Below are 25174 nucleotides of genomic sequence, written 5' to 3' on the forward strand. Positions count from 1 at the left end.
AATGTATAGAATACTTTATATATTTATTTTATTGCTTGAAATAATTCTTATTTATAGTTTCAAAGTTAAACTCCTTGAAACTTTTTAAAATCTTTTTTTTTTAGTTTAATGTCTGTAAAGTTTTATAAGGTAGTTGCAAGTATTTACAGGCGCCTGGATGAATTGAGTTGTCCTCTCCTTCAAAATGTGAATGAGCAGTCTTTAGCAGATTTTTTATTTCACCCAAGTGACTCGAGGCTTGAGTTGCTAAAGTGGGTTGTCTGTGCTTTTGATCCAGCCTTTGAAGATTACTTAGAAAAGTCAAAATATCTAGAAAATTTACAGCAGAAGTTATTAACAGTTCTAAATATAATTTCTGTATGTAATATTGATGATATAGAAATAGTGTCTGGTAAAGCATCTCAAAAAAAACAGATTGGGTTCTGGGACAATTTAATTGATATTCTGTATACATCACAATTTGGATATTCTTTTCGAAACACTCCAAATGATAATGGTTACTCATCAAAGTCTCATCAACCTTTAGAGTTAACAGATAGTTTCACACAGACATGTAGATTTATTGATACTCTGATGCATGAACATAAACTAAAGGAATTGTTTTCAGCTGATGTGCATTTGTCTTCACCAGAAGTCAAGAATAATCCAGAGTGTGACACGCAATCAGTACCCAGTTTAGCAATGCTCATTGAGGCTACTGAAAAAATGAAAGAAGATCTTGTCATGAAAACAGAAGAGCTTGAGTCTCTCATAAACAACCTCAATTTCAAAGAGCTTGAGCAGTTTAATGTGGAAAACTATTGCCACAAATTTGATTTGTCATTAAAGTTGTTATTACAGATGGTAGATTTGTTTGTCTACAGTTTTGAGACTGATTTTGAAACTTGGCATAAGCAACCAAAAACCCCATCGTTAAATATTGGGCCAAACATAAAATCATTAACAGACCTAACAAGGCATTACCATTCCATTCATGGTAATTTGGCAAATTTGAAGACAAATTCGAATTATTTTTCTGACATTTTAAAAGAAAGGCAAAAATGGAATGATGAAAATCTTCTGAAACCAAGTGATCTTAAAAAGTTAAGAGAAGAAGTAAATATTTTAAGGAAGTCAATATCAAGGAGACATCTCAAAACATAAAATTAAATGTTCTAAAATCTCTTTACCATTAAAATAACAAATTAGTTTATTATTATAGTTTTTTAAGATATTGATGGTGAAAGTTTTTCTTTTTTTTCTTCATTATGATCTCAAAGTTTCATAATTAATTATAATTTATTTCATGTTACAATATTAGCTCACAGAAATTTTAATTGACATTTTTATTTGTTGGAATTTCAAAGAAATACTTTTTAAAGATTGTTTTTCCTATCCTGGTCCAGTCTTTTTTATGTCAAATGTTAGCTCCAGTGCCTTTTAAGTTAATTTCTAGTTATAATTTAAAATATTTGGTTTATTATCAATTTGGTTTATTGGTACTTTTTATATTTCTTATTAATCTCTTTAAATGTAAATATAATAGTGTCTAATAAAAAAAGTATAATAATCATGTAAATAAAATTTATTATAATTAAGTTTATGCAAATTTTTGAAAGAATTCATCGCTGTTGAGCATTTGATTAGCAGTACATGTTGGGCATTTTGGTTGTAACTTTTTTGCATTGTTTACATCAAAGTAAGAAGTAAAAATGACCAAAAAAATGGTAAGATTTAAAAAGTAATAACTTGTATTAGTTGTGTGTCTGTGTATATATATGGTCCAATTTCATAGAGCAAACTCTCATGTGCTTTTAAGCAACACATACCCTCTAATATTATTACACATCATTCGCAATTTCAGCTGGATTTAATAATACTGCCATCAGATGATTGAAACTTAGATGAATTTGTTACAATAGCTTGAGCTGGATTGCAATTCAATTATCAGATGTTGGATACCGCAGTATTTAATGTTGATGTGAATTTTTAAAAATGAATTTCATGAGGATCACAAAAAAATCTTTTTTTAATCTGGCGGCAGCACTAAATATGATTCAATCTTGATGACATTCGGTGTGTGGAGTTCTTTTACAACCTAAAACACAATTAGAGGGTATTTACTAAAAAAGGTTTTTTGGGGCCAGTTGAATATATATATTTATGGATGTATAATTGGTATTACTTACAATTCTTTGAATATACAGCCTTGTAATTTTATCTTCTATAATTTGGCAAATATAATTACCAGATATAAACAGTGATTTTTTGTTATGATTTAGTGGTATGCAAATTATTAGATATTTTTCCTAGTTATAGAAGTGTTAAAAGTAACATAAAATTGTCGACCATAAATAGATTTATAAATATAGAAATAGAATAATTGACATTTATTCTTCATTTATATACTGAATACACAAATAATTTTTTGCAGAATCAATGAGATTTTTTGTTTGTTTATTTTTTTTTTTTATAAAATTGTCACAGAATGCATCCCATTAATTCCTACAATAATTGTTATGAAATTTACGTTGATTTTTTGCTTCAAGTTGTTTGACATTCAAAGTGCTGTATATTTTATTATTTTATATGTTTTGTCATTCATTATGTAAAGCATTTTTTTGTGTGATTTCTTTGGTTGAACTTTTAGTACCAGTTAACTTAATTCTTTTTATTATTTATCTTTTTTTTTTTTTTTTTTTTTGACAGGTTTTGCGTTGTCAGTTTGATGGTGGCCAAAAGAAGCCATTAGATGGTCTAACTTCTACTTCTACTATTGGGGATCTACAAGAAGCTATTTACAAGCTTACTACTATCCCACAGTCTACACAAAAAGGTTCAAGATTTTGTTTTTGATTATAAATTTTAATGATAATAAAATTAAAAAGTTAATTATTTGATTAATTAATAAATTTTATTGATAATAATATTAATTAGTTAAATAGTTTTTTGATTAATAGTTATAGTAAATAATAAAGATAATTGGAGTTCTTTTTGTTTTTATTATTGTTATTATTACATGTTATTATTGTTGTAATTACAATATTAATAATATTATCAGAATTTTAATAATTGATATTAAAATTGATAGTAAAACTTTCTGGCTTAATTGATCCTTATCAATCGTCATGATCCAAAATGGTTACTTGCTGATTAATCCTTATTTCTCTTTTTTCTTTTGAAATGTAAATTACAATCACTAAAAATTGATAAAGAAAGTTTGTAGGAAAGTTAACTCAGATTTCTGCAATGACTGATCATTGTATGCATTATGAATAAGAAGCAAAGTTCGAATTATCTAGTAGCATATTATAATAAAATTTGGTTTATTTACATAATTAAGCTGTTTATTTTAAATTGTTAAAAAAATGCTTTTATGATAATAATTTCAATTCAAAAGTAAATGCTACCTGTCCCATTACATATTCTAAACTATACATGTTGTACGCTTGAATTTACTTTTAATATAGCATTATTTTATTTAGTAATGTGTGGCTACCCTCCCAAAACAATTGATTTTTCAAATCCAGGCACTTTGTTAGAATCCTCAATCATTCAATCTGGTGATGTGTTGATTGTTGAAGGTCAAAAAGATTCAAAAACTTTTCCAGCAGCAAAAAGCAAACTTGTTAGAAAGTAAAACTTTTTTCATTTCTCTTCACCATGACCCGTTTCACTTCACTATGACCCATTTCACTTCAATATGACCCATTTCACTATGACCCATTTCACTTGATTATGACCCATTTCACTTCACCATGACCCATTTCACTTCACTATGACCCATTTCACTTCAATATGACCCATTTCACTTCACTATGACCCATTTCACTTCAATATGACCCATTTCACTTCACTATGACCCATTTCACTTCACTATGACCCATTTCACTTCACTATGACCCATTTAATTTCTGCTTTCATCCTTTTTTTTTTCAAACTTTATAGAGTCGTTCCAGCTGACAATTCCTGCCTTTTCGCTAGTTTAAGGTAAGCTGGTAATTTTTCTTGTCTTAGCTGGTGATTTTGTAAAGACACGTCTGATTTTTTTATTATTGCAAATTACAATTTAGTTTATGCTAAAAATATTTTTGGCTTGTACTCTGCAACTTTTATCTGAAACTTTTTAATATCATTTGGTTATCTTTTTACCTATGTACACCCTTTTTATAGTTTTGTGCTGTTCAACTCAGAAATATATGCAGACGATTTAAGACTTATAGCAGCGGAGTGTATCGCTGCTGACCCACTAACATATAATGAAGCATTCCTTGGAAAATCTAATTATGATTATTGCCAGTGGTTAAAGCAGAAAGACCATTGGGGAGGTGAAATATTATTCTGCTAAATACTCTTGTTAAAAAGTTTAACCATAAATAAATTACAAAAGCATTCTCTGGCCTTAAAAAAATTGAAAATCTTTGTTTGAAGATTGAACAATGGAAATCGCTACCGCAATTCTCTTAAGATGTTATAGTTATAGCAAACTTGATAAGCAATTTCGATATCAAAATTTTGTGAACTATACCTCTGACTTACTCAGTATGATAAGTTCACTTACAATAAACCAATTTCACTAATTAAATCATTCTCATTTTAGGGGCAATCGAAATAAATGTTTTATCCGATCACAATGAAATCGAGATAAATGTTGCTGACATTCAGTCAGGAAGAATGGACATTTATGGTAAGATATCGAGTCAATAACCAGTTCTTAAAGTAAGCGCTGTTTTATTTAAAGCACGTTTTGAATTTTTATATTCAGACTAATCCTTTGATATCTATTTTTATTTACCTCTGTATACAAGAGAGCGGTTTTTACTTGCCACTCTTTACAAGAGGGGTGGTTTTTTAAGTATAAGTGTGAATGTCTAATAGTTTTTAAAAATAATTATCTTACAAATCTGCTTGCTTAAATCGATTGCAGACCCAAGACTAGATCTAGATTATATTATTAGTAACTTAACTAAATTATAGGCGAGAACAAACACTACCTCAAACGCGTGTTTCTTTTGTACGATGGAATTCACTATGATCCGATAGCGTTAGAGGAGAATGGAGTTATCACTAAAACCGTGTTTCACACATCAGATGTAAACACACAATTTGAAGCTCTTGCGCTCGCAGAAGTTGCGAAGAACGTATGTCTATCGTTTTTTATGTTTTAACGTACATATCGCTTAGATTTATTCAAAAACAAAATCAACGTAATTAACGTATCTATACGCTACGTATCGTATCTTTTGCATGTTTTTAGCGTAACGCAATGCATCTTTTGCATATTTTTATTATATTAGTTAATAATACTTTTACTATATATATATATTCGTTTGTAATAGAATGTAAATAGGTCTTTTGCAATGCCAGTATTAGAAATGAATTGGTAAGCTTCCTCTTTAGAATCGTCAGTACACAGATCTAGCAGGTTTTACGTTACGCTGTTTGGTTTGCTACACCCCACTTATTGGTCAATCTCAAGCGCAGCACCATGCCAAAGAGACTGGCCACATGAACTTTGGGGAAGTCTAAAAAATATGTCCGGTTTGAGGATGTTACAGTATGTACTTTTCAGTAATACAGTTTTTTTTTTTTTTTTTTTTTTTTTTTTTTCAGCCTTTTTAATTTTTTTTGTACTCCCGTGTTTGACAAATGTCCTATAATTTAGCTATAATTTAGCTATGCGTTTTGGTTCATTCCAGCACTGGTATTTAACAGGCACTTGTTGTTACTTTACTCTGAAGCAAAAGCCAACATGTTTTGCTGAACCTCAGTTATGCGCTCTTTTGAAGATATTAGCTAATAGTCCGTGCGTGTGCAAATATTTAAATAAAAATATTTGGTTAAAATGTACCTCTTTATTTATAATACTGCATCAGATTAATTATTAGTTCACAATTGTAATAATTTAAATGTTCAGTTATTTTCTTGCGATCTTTTTGTTGTTTTTGATTGTTGGTTGAAAAAATTTCCTTAAAAAACATCCACTTCGATTCATTTTTATGATCTTAGCAACTGCTTTTAGGTTCATATACTTTTATAACTTATGATGGGCGGTCTGGATGAGTTTCAAGTTAAAATGTTTTTAGTTTCGAAAACCTGACTATGTTATACGCAAAAAAGAGTTGCAGAAGATCTTGTAGACAATTACGTCTTCGTTCAAATTTCAAGCCACTTTTGGAAAGATACAAAACACTTTTGGAAAGATACAAAAGAGAACTTTTTGACTAAGACTATTCTAAGAAATCTCTTGTGTTGTTGATTACAACAGCCAAAGTCAAAACATAGAAAAGAAAAAAAAAAAAAATTGTTTTTGGTAAAAAAAAAAAAAGAAAGTAGTCTTACGGAGTCATTCTGTAATCGTAGAGAAAATACAATTTATAAAGTAATTTTGTCGTTTTTTTTAAAAGTTCTTAAGATAACAATTATTGTACATATGTTCCGGAATATCATTTTAATGAACTTTTTTCAGAAGATGCATTAAGACTTGTAAAATGCAGAAGAATAACGTTTGTCGTGTGGAAATAGTGAAAAACTTCAAACGGACGTAAACTCTCACGGACGTTTATCGGAATGAACTTCAACTATTTGCAGGCTTTTTAGTATTTACCCTTCAAAAGAATTCTTTTACTAATACATTTTATTATTATGTGTTTATATTATCAAACTGTAACCTTACAAATTAATCGGGGCAACTTCTGAAATAATGAGCAGAAAATATTACAAGATCACAAAATATTTTTGAGCTTACTTGACCAACTTTGTTTACACAGACTGCGTTTTTTCTTTCGTATTTATTTGTTGTCTACGGTTCATAACCTTTTATTCCGGCCAGCTTACAAACTGATTCTAACTTCTTAATGTTTAAATTTATTTCCAGCTGGTTACTCAGGATGACAAGTTTGTTTGATTGGCATGCACACATTCACAACATTCATTATTTTTTGCCAAGAGAATAAACCCTTAAAAGATTAGGAGATCGCCCCCGTTTCTTACCCAACTTCCACTATCGTGTTTCGCAAATTAGACTAATTAAAAAACTCATCTTGCGTCACACTTCCACAATTAACATGGCTTAACAAAAATATTTTTCTGATATTTGGAGTAAAACTTTAACATGCCATTGAATTAAGCAAAAAATTAGTATTACGTATATGCTAAATTTAGTTACTAAACAATCTAATGTTTAGAAGCAACTTTTTACACTTTTTCGACATCAACATTACACTTTTATCCTACAAACAAGTATAGAAACTCTAGTTATATACTTAACTGTAAATAACATGTGACGCCTAAAAATCCGGACAAACTTTTTAGCTTTAACATATATTTCTAATGATGTTTTGTAATTTTTTAATCCTATCTATTTTGTTACAAATTTGATCTTCTACAATATAACAGTCTTTATTTTTTCAGAACTCAATTAGCCATGTTTAAAAGCTTGAATAATCAAGAAGTACTACGAAACGAGTGTACACTTTTTTAGGTTTGCATGGAAAATGTCCCAAAATCGGCTATATACAATATACTAAAACGAATGGAGAACAATAAAGGATCAGAACGAAAGGTTGGAAGTGGTCGGACTGCATGAAAAATGCCTAAGATACAGATAAAACGCGTAGAAAAGTCAATTGATAAGAAGGATGGTGTTTCACAGCGTAGCTTTGCCAAGAGATTTGATGTTTTCCAGCAGTATACATCCAAAATACGTTCAAAAGAAAAGGCAAACATGAGCCAAAATTATTAGTTTGGATGGACTTGTTTGTTACAACACAGTTATTGCAACAGCATTAACAAATATTTAATAAATAGCCTGAACTTAACTAAATTCAGTTCCGTTCCGTAGTGTGTGCCATCAAAGCTGTACACACCATTGTTCATCTCAAAAGTATTAAAAAAGCTTATATTATTTCCTTGACAAAACTGCTCCATAACATTATTATACTTCTTCACGTGTAGTGACGATTGGGTTCGCAAAAAATAAGCTGGCTTCATATCGGTTGCCGGTGGAGAGGCTACCCAAATTAAAGTTGCAAACTTGTTTTTTTTTACTACATTTAACAAAGGTTTGAGGTATTTCTCAATAATTCTGGATGAGTCGAAACTTTCGTGCAGACCGATTCCTGCAACCAGTAATGGGTTGGATTCAAGAATAATACTTTCTATGTCTGTAATTCCATTTTGTAGATAATTAATATTATACAATTCTTTAAATTGAGATTTCGGTTTTTGTTTGCTATATTGGCAATATTTTTGGTTATTTTTAATGTCAGTCCATTGGCTTGCAAATGACACTCGACACAAATATTTCTCCATATACTGAAGTTCTCCTTTGCATTCTGAAAAAACCTGCTGATCGAGCGTAGAAACTAACGTGCCATATAGTCTGTCATCTGTCAAGTGCATTAACAGACCACCAAAAAACTGTCTCATAAGAGAATCACCAATAAATGTTATATTTGAAAATTTTTCATATAAGAAATCACAAGTAGTATTTCTGTTAAAGTTTTCTATGCGACAAAAACGCTCTTTCCAAATATACATTGCGGCATGTTTCAGCGACGTGTTGTAGTTTGTGCAGCCTATTTCGCAATTGCAAAACGTGTCATTACCACCGCATTTTTGTAGGATTAAATTACAACAAGGATTTTGGCTGAGTTTTCGACATTGAGAAGCAAAACTAAAAAAAAAATGGGAGAGTTTCCAAAAAAATTTCAAAGTGAAAATAAATCAACGTTATTTTACCCAAGTAAACTTGTAATAAGTCATTTTTCAAAATGATACTTTGATTAAATGGCACTGAAACCGAGCAGTGAAATAAATTATTTGATTAAAATAATTTGATTAAAACTGAAACTGAGCAGTGAAATATTTCTTTCTTGATGAGTAAGCAAACAATGGAAAAAAAAGAGAGCAGATAATAACTATAATACACATACGGTATATAACATTCATATGATATAATAATAAATATTTATATGTAATACACATATGATATATAATAAATAACTCACAAATTATACTTTGGTTTCAAAAAAAAAAAATGAGGCGCGTTAAGATTTTGTTAAACATCCTAAAAGAGTAAGCATATTTGATAAAGAAATATTCTTTTTTTTTTACATAACAAAACAATTTATATATATTTTCTGTCTGACCTGTAGTTTTAGTGACTATCTTTGAATCAAAATGCTGAGTAAGCAAAAACTTTTTTACTGTTTTTTCACTCTTGAGAAAAACTAACTTTGTTCATTTTCTTCCACTGAAAACGTTGACGTTCATACTTTTTATCACAGCAGCTAGTATTATGTAGCAGTACATAGGCGCCGAGTCCGCGGGGGCAAAAGGGGCAGTGGCCCCCCTGGAAATTTATACTAACAATATATTATCACGGGTTATCATGAGGGCGAGAGTATCTATTCGCCCCCATAATAATCCGTGATTATATATCATTAGTATAAATTTCTGGGGGAGGGGGGGGCACTGCCCCTGTTGCCCCGTGAACTCGGCGCCTATGTAGCAGTATATTGGTACTGCTGCAGTAGAAGAGATTCTTAACCTTTAAAAATAAACTCCCTCCCAAACCTCTTGTAAAAATCTTTCCCAAATTTCCGAACTGCTTTTGGTATAAAAAGAAGGGTGAAATCAGAACGCCAATTTTCAGAATTTCAAAAATTGTTTTGCATTAAGGCGTCTTTTTCTTTTCTCTTTTATTCTGGATTCCTCTTTTATTTTCCCTACTATTTCTTTTAGAACTTAGTAAATCTGGCTTTGAACTTAGAAAATATTACTTCGAACTTAGTAATTTTGCTTTGAACTTAGCGTTTTTCCAAAAAGCTATTTTCACTTTTGATCCCCTTTGATCTCCCAGAAAAACTAGATTTTCATATTGGCTTTCTCATCCTTGCTGCAATCTTTCAGTACGTCCTTGCTGCAACCTTTCAGTGCTCACTCACTTCATTACTTCTTAACACTTAATAACTGCTCACTACTTCAGTACTTGTTCACCTAAAGAGTATATTCAAAGAACTTATCTAACTTATCCTCCGTCTTTGTAAATGCTTTAGTACCAACCTGATGCTTAGTGTCTTCCAGTTTCTTTCTTTCAGCGTTTTCAGCTGAACCATTATTTTTTGTTCTAAATAAATTTTTTTTATTTGTCTTGATGAAGATCCACTAATCTCTCTCTATACTTTTTAAGCCACAAAAAATTGATATATCTAGTTACAATCATTACAAAAATAGCGATTAAATATCTAATTGCTTAATGTTGGATGAGGAAAGCTCTGCATGCTACAAAAATGTAATTTTGATCCACTTTCTTTGGTACAGCTTGAATTAATGCATACATGACTTTTTTTGATGGTCTTTAACGACAGATGACAGATATTAAAAGATTGATGAGGGATCAAAACTTTACTTCCAATGATCAGCTGTGGACATTACGCATAGTTAACACTAGAAGCCCCAGATTTTTTACATACCTAGAAACCCCAAAGTGGATTAATTGATCCAACTTAATATTTATGTGCATTTAGACTTATTTTCTTGTTTAAATGTATAAAACTAACAGTTAAAACTGTTAATTTTGATGTAAGTTATATAAAGCATATAAATTTCTTTTAAACCCTACATATATATACATAGGTTTTACGCCCAAATTACGGCGCGTTTTACTCTAAGTAGAAGCTTAGTAGCATGTTTTGCCTAAATCTGAATTACCAGTATATTTACACAAATTATTTAAACCGAAAAAAAAATGAAATAAAATGCAAATATTAGCGAATGAAATAAAATATTGTTTCCGCATAATTGGTATAAATATGCTGCCACCACAAGTACACTAATATTACTGCTTTACAGTATGAAACCTACTACTATATCGACCTGTAGAAAAATATTATAAAAGCTATTAATATTATAATGAAACACTTAAGTTCAGCAAACGCTGATGGTGCTTCATCATCAAAAACCTCTGTTGCAGCATACAACGTCCAAAACGTGTGTCGGCGCAACAGTGTTCATATAACAAGAACTCTCGGAAATTGACAGTGGTGATGAATCAGATTCAACAAAAGAAAATGAGGAGGCAGATGTTGTTGAAGATAATCTTTCTGATGACGATGAAAATAATACTTTTGTTTACAATTCAGAAAGTAGTGATGACGTAGAAGAAAATTCATGCGGTGGGAGTAATGATTTAACTGTTAAAACTCGTAGAGATGATGTAAAATGGACTATTGATTGTAACAGGAAGATTTCAAACTCAGAATGTGTTTACTGCCAAAAGTAGAACAACTTCTTATTGTCGTAATGTTTTGACACCTATTGATGCATTTAAGACTAATTATGGATGAAGGGTTTGCACGCTTTATCAAAAAATGTACTGTTTTATCTGCCAATTTATCAAATGAAGAATGGAATTTAAGCGACATTGAACTTGGTGCTTTCATAGACCTAATATGTCTTCGCGGATGCATGAACGCAAGAAACTTTCCAGTTAAATTCCTATGGTCTGAAAAATATGGCAACAAAGCTTTTATAGAAACTATGCCGCGTTCTCGATTTGAAGACATCATGAAAAACATTAGATTTGATATACGTTCAAAACGTAGAGAGCTCCTCCAAAGTGATAAATTTGTTCTTATGTCATGGGTGCTGACAAGATTTGTAGAAAACAGCCAAAAATGCTATATACTTGATGAATCTTTAACAATTGATGAGCAGTTGTTCCCAACTAAAGCTCGATGTCGCTTTACATAGTACATGCCTAATAAACCGGACAAGTTTGGAATCTAATTCTGGATTTTAGCTGATCTAAAGACTAAATATTTTCTCAGTATCAAACCGTATCTAGGTAAAGATGAAAACCGTGTAGAAAATTTGGGTACTCATGTGGTCATGTTACTAATGGAACCTTATTTAGGCCGCGGCTATAATGTTTTTTTACTAGTGTCGATCTTGCAACAAAACTTTTGCAAAAGAAAACGTCAATTGTTGGAACAGTTAAACATAGTAGAAAAAAAATTCCAGCATTACATCCACTTCCACTTTACGATTCGACTTTCTACATAAATGGCTCATTGAACTTGATTGTCTACCAGGCAAAGAAGAAGAAAACTGTAATTTTATTATCAACACTTCATAGAGGGGCGACTAAGCAAATTGATGGGAAGAAGAAACCAGAGGGAATACTTTATTACAATGCAAATAAATGTGGAGTTAATATGTTAGATTCAATGTGTTGACAAATGTCAACAAAATCTGGGTGCCGACGCTGGTCGCTAGCTGTTTTCTTCAATATTTTGGACTCGACTGGTGTAAACGCTTGGATCATTTTCAAAAAAGTTACCAACAAAAAATTTCCAGACCAAAGTTTCTTTACACTTTATCTGGACAGTTAAGAGAAGCAAATATTACTCACCGAAAATCCCTTGTTGCTGCCAACAGTAATACTACAATAGCTACCAACAGTAATACACAATTATCAACTCATTTGAGATGCCAGATAAAAACAAACTGCAAACGTAATCTGACATCAACAGTATGTGCAAATTGTAAGAAACCTGTTTGTGGAAAGTACTTGTCAAATGTATGCAAACATTGCAAATAACCTTAATTATTTGACTAAAATTATTATGTATATGTACGTTTTCTATAAGGTGGATCAATTGATCCAGCTTGGGTTATTAGGTATAAATATTTATAGCCGCATCTCTGAACGTGTTTTTTATGCAGTTTTTCCGCTTTTCAGTAAACAATATCTAAATAATAAAAGTCCTTAAATATCATTTTATCAACATTAAAATTTTAGCTTCAGCAAAGAAGCCCCAAGGTGGATCAATTGATCCACCTTGGGGCTTCTAGTATTAAAAACATTTCTCAAGTAAACGACAGAGCCAAGCGCATTAGTAGTTATTAATTATTATAAGCGCATTATTAATCCAAGATTTTGTAAGGTTCTACTTGAAATGAGAATATAACAATTGTTTAACGGAGAAGCCGAAAAGTTCTTCCTAAATCCCTTTAAATAAAAACGTCACAACAACTTAAGTTTCAATTTCAAGCAGTGATATGTCGTAATAATTTTATTGTTGTGACATATTTCTTTTAATTTCTGCGGAATTCTGGTTTAAAAAAGGCCTCAAATCAAAAAAAATATACAAATTTTACATGTAAAAAAAAAGATTTTTAATCGTTACATAGGCCTTATAAGCAGAGCAGCTTACAAGACCCATTTAACGATTAAAAATCTTTTGAAAAGGAGCAGCTCCTCAGCCTACCTTCCACGCCCTGCTTTACAAGTTTAACAACCAAATTTCAATTAAATTTATTAACACCATTTTTTATTTGGTCTTTTACTTTTGGTTTCCATATGAGATTTGCCTCAATATATAAAGTCTTACATCAGTCTCACGTTTGTCTTTTCTAAAAACATAACACAATGATTTATGAAAGCAAAAGTCTAAGTATACTAAACATACTCTTGTAGAATGTAAACTGATATTAGAGGTGGTGGTTGGGGAAAATTTCTTGTTAGCTTTTTTAAACTAAACATCCTTTCAACTGAAAATTTAAAAGCACTCCAATCAGTCTTTTTCTATACTTTCGACCGATAACTGCCTAGATATGGAGAAGGTCTCATTGGGTTCTTGGATTGTATCCTTAAAAATTTTGCCACCTGTCGTTGAAGATCAGCTTGAGTAGGATTTTTTTTAATAGCCTATTAAAAATGTTAAAGGATTAATGTGCACTGGATAGTAAAGGTTGCTAGGAAGGTATTTGCAATTTTACTACCATAAACATCTATTGTGTTTACTCTAATGCTTAAAGCTCTAAAACTTGTATTTGCTTTAAAATATGATATATTCTATCCAATTAAAAAAAAGGAAACTTTTGATGGTAGTGGTTACTTCATCAGTCGCGATGCAATACTTTTTCCGCTGGCATTAATGCGCGCTTTGTGTCAGTGATTATATATCTGACATCAGCGCTAAAATTTGCGCTAAAATTCTTTTTTACTGTTGATATTACTTTCAGTGCCTGCATCGGTGTCAGGGTTCAAAAGTGTTGATGTGCTGAAACATTTTTTTTTTTTTTTTTTTTTTTTAGATATTTTCATAATATAAAGCATATTGCCTATTTACGTCGTAGAATGGTCCACAGAACTCGTCGTTACGTAAGTTTTCTTCATTAAGTAAATCTTTTTTTGGTGAAAACATTTTATGCAAACGTTCTATTTCCAAGCGATCACTTTCTGAGATACCAGGACGCAGAAGCCAGTCTCCTTGCATCACACATTTTTCTGTTTTGCAAACACAGCGATTTTCTAATGACTTTCCTCTACCGACACGTGGTTTAAATTTATCTATTTCAATTTTAAAAATGTTAGATTTTGAAGAGAGCATTAACAAACAAAGAATGATCATTATTGCGCTTAACATGATTATCATTTTAACGTATCGCATTGCTGTAGTAGAATATAGATTCTTAGTTGAAGAATTTGTCATTGCGGCACTGGAAAAATTCGTCCTAAAAATTAGAATTTAAACTAAAGGATAAAATGCTAAGATTCTATATCGTATTTGAATAAGTTATTTACATAATGACGGTGAAACATTTGAAACAGAAATAAAAGCTACCGAAATATTATAGCATATATATTATATTATAGCATAATAATAAATATTATAGCATATATATTTTATATCTATTTCATATAAAAACTTTTTTAAAAATATTTCTCCTAAGATTTTTGAATCAAATGTTTTTTTTTTATTTTAACATTATCATTTAACATTGTCATTGGTTCAATTAAATTATGAAATACAAGCTGCTCCATTTTGAAGAAAAAAAACATTCCGCTATCAAACTTGTAAAGACACTTTTAAATATACAATAAATCAGATGAATATCATAAAGAACTGGAATTGAACAGTTTCTTTTTAGGTCATAGCAATTAAGGTAATACATTTTTTATGAACGGATGTCTTCTTCTATTCTTTGGCCAAGGCAATACAAACGATTTGTTTACGCAATTCAGCGGAAAGCCCTTTCAAGTTGGTAAATTGAAATTAGTTGCAAGCCTTTTAAAGTGAATTTTGGATAGGCTTTTTGTTAAATCTGATACTTTTCAGAAAGAATTTTCCATTAAGAACGAAAGATCAAAATGAGGAGTATCAGTGAATTAACATTTGTTTATGTGAGTTATGAAAATGCTTCAAGAGGACTGGTATATAAAAATGCTTCAAGAGGACTGGTACATAAAAATGCTTCAAGAGGACTGGTACATAAAATAACAATTGGAGCTCAGCAAAACATTTTCAAAGTTTTTTTTTTAAATCTTTAAACGCTTCACTTGTACAAAGAGAAAACCTTTTACAAGAACGAAAAATCATTCAACCAATCAATTCAATTTTGTCATTCAACCAATCAATTCAATTTTGTCATTCAACCAATCAATTCAATTTTGTCATTCAACCAATCAATTCAATTTTGTCATTCAACCAATCAATTCAATTTTGTCATTCGACGGTTAAGATTTAAGTCAAAGAACTGTTTATAATTGTAATGGTCTCCTAAGCTATTGAAAATTTGTGAAAGAGTTAAAATTCTTCTAAAGCTAATATTTAGAGTTGCCACCTCTTCTTTATTGCGATAGTGGGTACATCACATTTATTTAATTTATTTGCTTATTGTTTCCAATATCATAGAAGACAAAATATAACATAGAAGTCAAGATTTTTGCAAAATGACTTGTAGAGAATCGGTCGAATATTAGGAAGATTTGTTCTATTTGATAAGATATAAAAGAAGATTGTAAAAAGAATCAACCAAATAGAAAAAAGAATTATTAGAGACATCAAAATCTTAGAAGAAGATATTAATATTTTAGAGTCAAAGCAGAAAATCAAATAGAATTTAATCGTGTTTTGTTTTATATTTGATGCAATGCTTAACATCTAGAACGTTTTGCATTCTAGTATTATTGGCATTATGGTGCTTTTATGAAATTAAGTGTGAGAATAACTCTTCGTGCTATTACTCAACTTTTTTATTCGTAGAATGGCTATTTATGTACAGTAGAGTGTCCCAAACAATCAGTTTGGGACAACCTACTGTACATAAACATATAATTTATATGACTAAAGGGTTTGGGACCAAACAATCAGTAAGAAAAGGTTTCAGGCTAAAAGTAAAATTTTCGTTTTCTCTTGTTTTCATAACATAAAGCCAAAGAAATTCTTCTTCTTTTTTTTGTTTTACAATTTAAGTCTAAATATTTTTTTAAAAATGGGTCCAGCAGTTAGCAAATTTAATGCATAAATATTCTTTTACTGAGTCTAAAACGTCATTTGAGCAATCAAAATTAAATTCTGCTATAGGTTTTTCATCAATATGATAACATTAATAAAAGATGAGGTTTAGCTCATTAGTAAACACATAGTGAAATATCACTTCCATAAAATGTTTGCATTCAAAGTAAATGAAAGAAACTATGAAATTCATTTGTATTTATAACCCATTATACTACAAACTTAATCATACCTTGTTACATGCTTACGTCACATGCTTACGTCAGACGATTTAATAACTTGAATATGTAAATTTTTTATTGCATCAAGATAAAAGTGAACACGAAATTGTGAGATTTATTTCCAATGCGCAACCAACAATTAATTCTGTCATCAAATCCTTTGATGACAACTGGTGTACTAAAAAAAGCAAGAGTTTCAAGGTCTGTCATTCTCATTTATGTGTGTTAACTTAGCTTTTTGTTCGAGAAAAAACAAATTTAGGTCTGGTATACACAGAGGTTTTCGATGGAGTTTATATTAGGCGACTAAGTCATCCATGGAATTTTCTTAATCCTATTATTTTCATCCAACTTTGAATCGTCTAGGCAGTGTGACAAGGTGGTTCGTCTTCTATAAATTAGGAGTCGTGTTTAATTGCTATACGAATTGAGTATATTGGAAGAAGTCCTGCATGTAACATGGAAACATATTAAGCTGAATTATAATATCTTGGCACTCCACTAGCTCAGACCGACCATCGCTCTATATTATTACATATTACCATGGTGTCTATTCTACTTTGTCATGTTTGTGTATGTGTTAACGTTGTTCTCTACTAACATTAGAAAAGTCGAAATATATGACAATTGTAAATGAAAAAATAGTTGTTAAACGCAGCTGATGTAACAGTAGTTTATAATATTAGTTTTTTTTAAATGTTTTATTATTTTAAAGCAATTTTTGTAAATATCTTTTTTATTATTTAAATTTTTCTTTTAAAATTTTGTTAAAGGTGCAACTAATTATCAATTTTTGTCTACTTCGTTGTACTTCGTTGCACTTCATTGTACTGCGTACATTTACTGCATTGTTTACACTATCGGAAGTTTTGTTTTTCAATAAACCGCCTCACATTTAACAAAGTTAGGTTAAACAGAAAACTTCCAGTTAAGTTGCATTTTTATCTTTTTTTCTTCATGGCTGAGAATGTAAAAATTTCGGAATCGAAATGGAAATGAAATTAAAAAATTATATTTTGAGCTTAATATTTTGTCTCGATTAGTCATCATTTCAAATGTTATTCCAGTTTTCTAAAACCTGGCAACATTTAAATGAAGGAAACAATTCAATGCGCAAATTGTGCAAAATTAATTTCTATTTTATGAAAATAGTAAATTTCACATTAATTTGTTTAATATGATGTAACCGACTGATGTGACACAATCGTATTCTTATTTACTGCCATTTTTAAAATATAGAAGAAACTTAAAGAAATAAGCTAAATAGTTTTTTCAACCAGAGATTTATGGCCTCAGAAGGACGATCCTGACTTTCTACCATGACTGATTAAAACATTTCATTTGGGCAGCTTTCAAGGATATTTTTTATTTATTTAAAGGTAACGCTTTTTTTTTTTTTTGGTTTTCATATGTTAACGTGTTAACAACAAACTTTTTAATTCGTTATTTTTGGAAGGTTCACATAAATTATGTGCACTTTTCATGTAATTATGTAATTCATAAATTATGTGCACATTACATGCGCACTTTCCTTTTTAAAAAAAATTTCTCCATTAGAAGAGTGGTGTGGAACAAAAAGACCAATTGGACAATTTGAGCACTACTCTGGTTTATAATCACAGATTCAACTTTGTAAAAGTATATTATTTATTTTTAATCAACCTTCTATTGCACTTCTATCAGCAGATAAATGTCGTTTATAGTAAATAGTTTCTGAATGTTTTTTTTTTGAGGTTGCTTCAGTGTGTTTAACTATACTTTCTTTTGCTAAAACATTTTTTTGATTTGTTACTGTTTCATGATGACACCGACCTCTGTTTTTTAAATGTGAAATGTGGAGGATCAAGAAAACGACTTGCAGTTTTCAGATCAGTTCTAAACAGTAAACATAAAATGGTGAAAATTTTTTTTTTTCCTTTTTAAGCTTTTCTAACATAAGTAAATAATTCAACTAAGAGTTATGTGTTTCTATATTTGTGAATGGTTTTCTATATTTGTGAATGTACTGTAAATGACTTTTACGAAGTAGCCCCCCAAATGTAATCCCCCGTCATATTTTCGTTGAGAACGACGTTCAAAGTCGGATATATCTTGATGAAAGCGCTCGCCTCCCTTCTCAGAGTTCCCATGTTGTTTTTAAACTTATCGAGACAAGTAATTGCCCTTTGAGTAACATTCTGCATCGCAGTTTGGCATAATTTTTTAGGAGAATCTGAACCAACTTCACATAGTTTCCAGCCTCCTTATGACTCAGGAAGTCATGATTAACTGCAACAAAACTATTCCTAGCCACTCAATCCCTCCATTACTGATGAAGCATTCAAAATAGGACAATAATTCAACAAATAAAACTTAGAAAAGAAATTTAAAATACTTAGTCGATAAATTAAAAGCATAATATTTGATAAAAAATTACTATAAACAACCTTAGTTTTCATCAAAACAGAGGGTTATTAAAACTCAAAGTTTTAAACGGTTGGAGCTGGAAAGAAGAGGACAAAATAAAAGAGAATTAAAAAGAAGGCGAAAAGAGGAAAGTGGAGGAAAAGAAGTGGGAAAGACATCCTACTTATAAAAGACTTAGAGATGAAAGATGCACTACCTGGTATTATATACATACATACATACATACATACATACATACATACATACATACATACATACATACATACATACATACATACATACATACATACATACATACATACATACATACATACATACATACATACATACATACATACATACATACATACATACATACATACATACATACATACATACATACATACATACATACATACATACATACATACATACATACATACATACATACATACATACATACATACATACATACATACATACATACATACATACATACATACATACATACATACATACATACATACATACATACATACATACATACATACATACATACATACATACATATAAAAGATACAGCGAAACATGACAACTTTGTTGGTAATTAAAGTTTCATACCGGCGTACCGGCAACCATCAGCCAAAATACATAATGAAAAAAAAATGTTACAAAAAGAAAACATTAAAGAAAACGAAAAAACCGTTAAAAATGTCGTTAAAAAAGAATTGTTCTTATTAATGGCTTCAAATTAGTACGCTGGTAAGAAACTTTAAGTACCAATAAAGTTGTCATCCTTCGCTGTATCTTCAATATAATTGCTCTTGCCAGCAGGCTATTGAACACTTTTGAGTGGAGAAGTCTTTTACTAATCACAAATATATATATACATTTGCTCCAAACAAGTCGAGCACTCTATGAAAAATTTTTCATTCTCACGATGGAGAAAGTAAACTTTGAATACTCAATGAAAAATATTCCCATTCCATCAGAAAAAAGTTATGAAATTAAGCAAATGGAGAAAATTGAATTAGGCATAAAAAGAATGCGGCTTTTTGCTATAAGAACAAAAGCCAAAATCAAAAAGAACAAAAAGAAGAAGAATGGCATGGTCTCAAAATATTCAAATGTCCACCACAGGGGCGTGTACAGGAATTTTCTTGGGTAAGTCGCAATTTTAACCCCTCCCCAAAAATGTTAAGTTTTAGCATCCCCCCTTCCTCATTGACAAACACATATATGAGGTAAGACGGCTTAGCAATCGCCCAATATTTTATCGCACATGATGCTAACCATTATCAAGCATCATCGCTTCGCACGCTATCTATTTTAGAAGAAAATGATGATAACCATAGTCAGCACCAACGCTTAACAATTACACACGACCTATTCTTATATCAAAAAAATATTACTTGTTTTATAGACAAACATCCAAATATTATATTTGGATGTTTGACTTTAAAACAAGTAATATTTTTTTCCAATCTTTCTTTCCAATGGACTAACTCCGATTAACATTTTGTTTGGAGAGTTATTTGAACTTGAGAGTTGGTCGACATTTTAAGCGAATAATTAAACTGTCTAAAATTTATGTTTAAGAAGCGTTTAATAAATACATACCAAACAGGGTGTATGTACTTAGGGAAGTCCGAATTTAATTTTTAATATTTTAAACCCTTTCTTACTTTTTATATTGTTCAAAATGCAAGTAATTAAAAAGATACACAGCTTTGTATAAAATAATTGGGGATGTCCATTGATATATTTTAATATATGCTTGTTGTTAACTATAGTGTTCTCCTACTGATGATAAATATCAATAGAATTTGACTAAAACTTTACTCAGGGTGTAATTAGAAAAAGAAGTCCGGAATATGTTCCCTAAAAAAATAATTACTTTAACTTTTCTTAAATTAATAAAAGAAAATATTTAAAAAATGAAGTACTCTATAACTTAATAAAAAAAGGTATGTCCATTCAAGTTTCTTACTAATTTATTTAAATCAAAAATTAAAACAACCTCCGTTTAAGTATATAAATCTTTTTTTTTTTTAATAAACTTTAGACCGTTCTCGATTTGACAAGTACTATAATAAAATACTGAACTGTAAATCTAATTGTTAGCCCGGATTAATAACTTCTTACCATCCGTTCAAACAATTAACCTTGTATACTTTGCTTAATTATTGCTTTAGTTTGCTATAATCATTCGCTCTGTTTGCTTCTATTTACCGACGCATCATATTTATTCAGCAAAATAACGAAGTTGTGAAATATATATATATATATATATATATATATATATATATATATATATATATATATATATATATATATATATATATATATATATATATATATATATATATATATATATACAGACTTTGGGTATGTCCAGCGACGTAGCAGACATCCCCTAGACACGCCCCTGCACCACAAGTGAAAGAAAAGAGGTTGCTTTTGAAAACGAACCAGTTAAAGTAGTGAGAAACATTAAATTTAGAAAGGTACGCAGTAAAATTCCAACAAAAACATAAAAAGGGACATAAAAAACATGAGGAGTTCGATGCTTACAATGACACATGCAGACAAGTCATCTAATTTGTACAGATTAAAGAAAGACGAGTACAAAATGTTGATCACCATTGCAACAAGTTATAAAAAGGTTAATAGCAATGTTAAGAACAGAATAAATGCCGAAGGTAAGGAAATCATGAAAGGCACAGCCGAATTATGCAAGATGCATATCAATGGCAAAACTAGCGCTTTTATAACACTTAAAGATCACAAAAAGAATTTGGTAAATAACCCTAGCGTACGGTTAATAAATCCTGCAAAAGAAGAGTTGGGAAAAATTAGCAACTCTATCTTATACAAAATAAACAACAATATATGGGGAACGTTGAATCTAAATCAATGGAAAAACACGCAGAACGTAATAGATTGGTTTAAAAGCATTCCGAATAAGAAGCTGCAGAAATTCGTCGTTTTTGATATTAACGATTTTTATCCAACAATCAGTGAAGAACTGTTGAGAATAGTGATGTCCTTTGCTGAGAAATAAGTTTGTATTACGTCTGAAGAAAAAAGAATAGTATACCACTGTAGAAAAGCTCTTCTGTTTCATAGAAATGAGACATGGATGAAAAAAAAGATGCGGTCTATTTGATGTAACAATGGGGGTATTTGACGAGGCTGAAGCTTGCGAATTAGTGGGGCTATTTCTGTTGGATAAACTATCATCCGTTTATAATAAAAATTTCATAGGTATTTACACAGACGATGATTTGGCGGTTTTTGAAAATCTAAGTGGCCCAGAATTAGAAAGAGTTAAGAAAACAATTACAAAAATGTTTAAAGAATATGGATTAAATATTACCATTAAATGCAACCTTAATTTTCGTTTAACTACCTAGATATTACTTTGAACCTAAACGATTCTACTTACCAACCCTATAGCAAGCCAGGGAATCAAATAAACTATATTCATAAGGAATCAAACCATGCTCCGAATATTATTAAGCAAATACCCATTTCATTGGAACGCAGATTATCAAGTCTTTCATCCAGTAAGAAAATATTCAGCAAAGCGATTAAGTGTTATGAGGAAGCATTAAATAAGCAGGATATAGCTATAAATTAAAATATAATAATACTCCTAATAATACAAGAAAGAGATATAAAATGTCATAACAAAAGTTGGCAAATCATTTCTTGATTTGGTAGACAAACATTTTCCATCTAAGCATATTTTGAACAAGATATTCAATAGAAACACTTTGAAAGTTAGTTACAGCTGCATGGTGAATTTAAAATCTATAATAAACTGGCAACTTTGCCTATCAGAAAACATACTTTACAAAGCTATTATTTCTTAAATTACGTTAAGCAAATCACATTAATTCGTTTAATACTGTAAGATACAAAAACGATACCGAACTATCCAAGGAAGTGTGGCGCATAAAAGAAAAAAACGGAAAACCATTAATTAAATGGAGTATCATCAGGAAATGCCAACCTTATCAACCAAAAACAAGAAGACGCGCCCTATGTTTAAATGAAAAAACTAAAATTGCCATCTATAGAGGCGCAAATTTATTAAATAAAAAACAAGAGCTGGCAAGTAAGTGTAGGCATAAGAATAAGTAAATGCTTGCGTTATTTGACAGTAATGACTAATTTGAAGCAATTAATAAGAACAATTCTTTTTTAACGACATTTTTAACGGTTTTTCGTTTTCTTTAATGTTTTCTTTTTGTAACGTTTTTTTTTCATTATGTATTTTGGCTGATGATTACCGGTACGCCGGTATGAAGCTTTAAGAACCAACAAAGTTGTCATCCTTCGCTGTAATTACTCTTGCCAACTTCACTCAAAAGTGTTCAGGCTATTGAACACTTTTGAGTGGAGAAGTCTTTTACTAATCACAAATATATATATATATATATATATATATATATATATATATATATATATATATATATATATATATATATATATATATATATATATATATATATATATATATATATATATATATATATATATATATATATATTATAGAATGTACTTTTTTAAAACACAAAAAAGTTTTTTACCTTTTTTATCTTACAAAAAAGAAAATAGGGTAGCAATAAGAAATAATAGCAGCAAAAAATGTACTTAAAATCAGGCGAACAATATTTTACTACCAACCTTTCAAACATTGACTCATAAGGTCGGAGTACGAAATTCCCAAAGTGGCATTATGCAGCAAAACACTTAATTGTTACATGTAGGTGTTGTAAAAAATACATCCTGTATATTAGATAATAAAGTTACCTTTAAGTTCTTCTTTTGATGTTGAAAGCTCAATTATACTAATGTTTTCGATTTGTGTCTATATGCACGTTTACTATTCATAGATTTATTATTAAAAAATTGACTTCATCAATTTAGTGTGAGGAAGGTCAACTAAAATAAAAACAGCGATCGATAAAAAAAAACGTACAGAAGATGACTCATCAGCTCTTCATATAAATAAGTGATAAAGCGTTAGAAGAAAAGTTAAATACAGCTGGGAAAAGATGTAAACGCGAAGACTCATCAACCTGCCGCATAAATAAAAGATGAATAGGTATCGCAACCGAAAAACTAACAAAAACTATAAAAACTCGAAAAAATAAAAGAGAGACGGATTAAGAGGGATTAGAGGGACGGATGAGTATGGTCTTCTCTTTGGAAGGAGGAAAGAAAAAAGGAGACAAAGTTTTAAAGAGAAAGTTTGAAGAAAGTTTTAAGAAAAATTTTAAGAAGAGAGAATTTGGTGATAAGAAAAATACTTTGATGAACAACCAGTTTTATGAGCAGTTTAATAAGCAGTTAAATAAAAGAAGGCTTTAATATTGATTAAAGGAGAATAACCAGAATTTTCAAATAAAGAAGAGATATATGTAACAAAAAGAAGATATATAGATGAGTTATTTATATAAACAGTATTGATCACTACAAGAAGCGTTAGAGAATATTATTTGTAGTAATTAAACATTATGAGTAAAAGAGTGCTAACCATTACACATTAATAAAACACTTATTCTGTTTTGTTATATAACAAAATAAACTGAGGACAGCAAACAGAACCTAGCCCGTTAACGAATAAACCTTGCCCGTTCCTAACCAAGCAATCCACAGACCTCGCCCTTTCCTAACCAAGCAATCTCCATACCACTCACCTTGTTCCCTACCTCCATATACCTTTCCACACAACACTAGACCCAAATCTCCCTAATCCCTTCAACAACTAACACTTAACAAATGTTAAATAATTATTAATCATAAAAAACGCCGCCCTCCTACTGGAGTTTCCCTACCGAGATTTATGTATTCACTCATTTCTTTATAAATCAGTGAACTTTAATTATTAATCATTTTCGAACAAGTATAATAATTATTTTGCAACGGAATCGAAAAAAAAAAAGACATTTTACAAGAAATCATTTTTATTTAAGAAGAAGAAAAAGAAAAGTAATTTTTCAAACAAGTAAAATTACATTTTTAATAAACATTTAACGCAGTTTTAATCAACATCAGAAATGGCAAGTTATTCAGGTGCACCTCATACCGATGATAATCCTAATGTTTTACCATTATTTTATACAAAAACACCGTCTGTACCAAACTGTGTTACACCCAACAATGATGCTTCACCATTAGAAAATCAAGACTCTTTAAGATATGGAGACAATAATATGCATGATGAGTATATCGATAAAATCATAAGTGAAAAGAGAATGGACGAAG

General features: G+C 30.2%; 3 protein-coding genes across 13 annotated transcripts; 2 read left to right on the forward strand and 1 right to left on the reverse strand.

Moving 5' to 3' along the window:
* The first annotated feature begins 34 nt into the window (after nt 1–34).
* Nucleotides 35–1360, forward strand: LOC145186488 (HAUS augmin-like complex subunit 7). Its single transcript, XM_080062602.2, has one exon. It carries the CDS (start codon nt 109–111, stop codon nt 1141–1143), a length of 1035 nt encoding a protein of 344 aa, XP_079918728.2. The 5' UTR covers nt 35–108; the 3' UTR covers nt 1144–1360.
* LOC145186489 (ubiquitin thioesterase OTU1-like) lies at nt 1303–8194 on the forward strand. Of its 5 annotated transcripts, none has more exons than XM_090070087.1 (9): nt 1502–1706; nt 2689–2815; nt 3465–3615; nt 3928–3969; nt 4153–4307; nt 4580–4666; nt 4957–5120; nt 5380–5550; nt 7393–8194. In XM_090070087.1, the coding sequence occupies exons 1-8, from the start codon at nt 1692–1694 to the stop codon at nt 5506–5508; spliced, it is 870 nt and encodes a 289-aa protein (XP_089926213.1). In that variant the 5' UTR covers nt 1502–1691; the 3' UTR covers nt 5509–5550; nt 7393–8194. The 5 variants fall into 5 exon arrangements, with proteins under 5 accessions (XP_089926210.1, XP_089926213.1, XP_089926214.1 ...); XM_090070088.1 differs by lacking the exon at nt 7393–8194 and adding an exon at nt 6449–7369; XM_090070086.1 differs by lacking the exon at nt 7393–8194 and adding an exon at nt 5645–5910 and having other exon boundaries at nt 5380–5536.
* On the reverse strand, nt 7287–23885 carry LOC145186259 (uncharacterized). Of its 7 annotated transcripts, XR_016446132.1 has the most exons (4): nt 23717–23885; nt 14113–14505; nt 13257–13401; nt 12420–12539 (listed from the first exon to the last, which is right to left on the reverse strand). XR_016446132.1 is itself a non-coding variant. In XM_090070077.1 (3 exons), exons 2-3 carry the CDS (start codon nt 14481–14483, stop codon nt 7753–7755), a joined length of 1275 nt encoding a protein of 424 aa, XP_089926203.1. In that variant the 5' UTR covers nt 14484–14505; nt 23717–23885; the 3' UTR covers nt 7287–7752. The 7 variants fall into 7 exon arrangements, 6 of the variants coding, with proteins under 6 accessions (XP_089926203.1, XP_089926206.1, XP_089926207.1 ...); XM_090070077.1 differs by lacking the exons at nt 12420–12539; nt 13257–13401 and adding an exon at nt 7287–8656; XM_090070080.1 differs by lacking the exons at nt 12420–12539; nt 23717–23885 and adding an exon at nt 7287–8656.
* Between the last annotated feature and the right edge of the window lie 1289 nt (nt 23886–25174).

Source organism: Hydra viridissima, unplaced genomic scaffold (genome assembly GCF_058129835.1).
Source record: "Hydra viridissima isolate aposymbiotic clone 2 unplaced genomic scaffold, HvirCarnegie_v1 scaffold_13, whole genome shotgun sequence".
In the NCBI taxonomy this organism is placed as follows: Eukaryota; Metazoa; Cnidaria; class Hydrozoa; order Anthoathecata; family Hydridae; genus Hydra; species Hydra viridissima.

Bases quoted from the DNA above. Each gene is read 5' to 3' on its own strand.
- LOC145186489 (XM_090070084.1), top strand. The intron at 2,816-3,464 runs GTTCAAGATTTT...TATTTTATTTAG, and splicing joins CCCACAGTCTACACAAAAAG to TAATGTGTGGCTACCCTCCC. The intron at 4,667-4,956 runs GTAAGATATCGA...ACTAAATTATAG, and splicing joins AGGAAGAATGGACATTTATG to GCGAGAACAAACACTACCTC.
- LOC145186488 (XM_080062602.2), top strand. From the start codon at position 109: ATGTCTGTAAAGTTTTATAAGGTAGTTGCAAGTATTTACAGGCGCCTG.
- LOC145186259 (XM_090070077.1), bottom strand. From the start codon at position 14,483: ATGACAAATTCTTCAACTAAGAATCTATATTCTACTACAGCAATGCGA. The intron at 8,657-14,112 runs GCAATATGCTTT...TTTTTTTTTTAG, and splicing joins CCATTCTACGACGTAAATAG to TTTTGCTTCTCAATGTCGAA.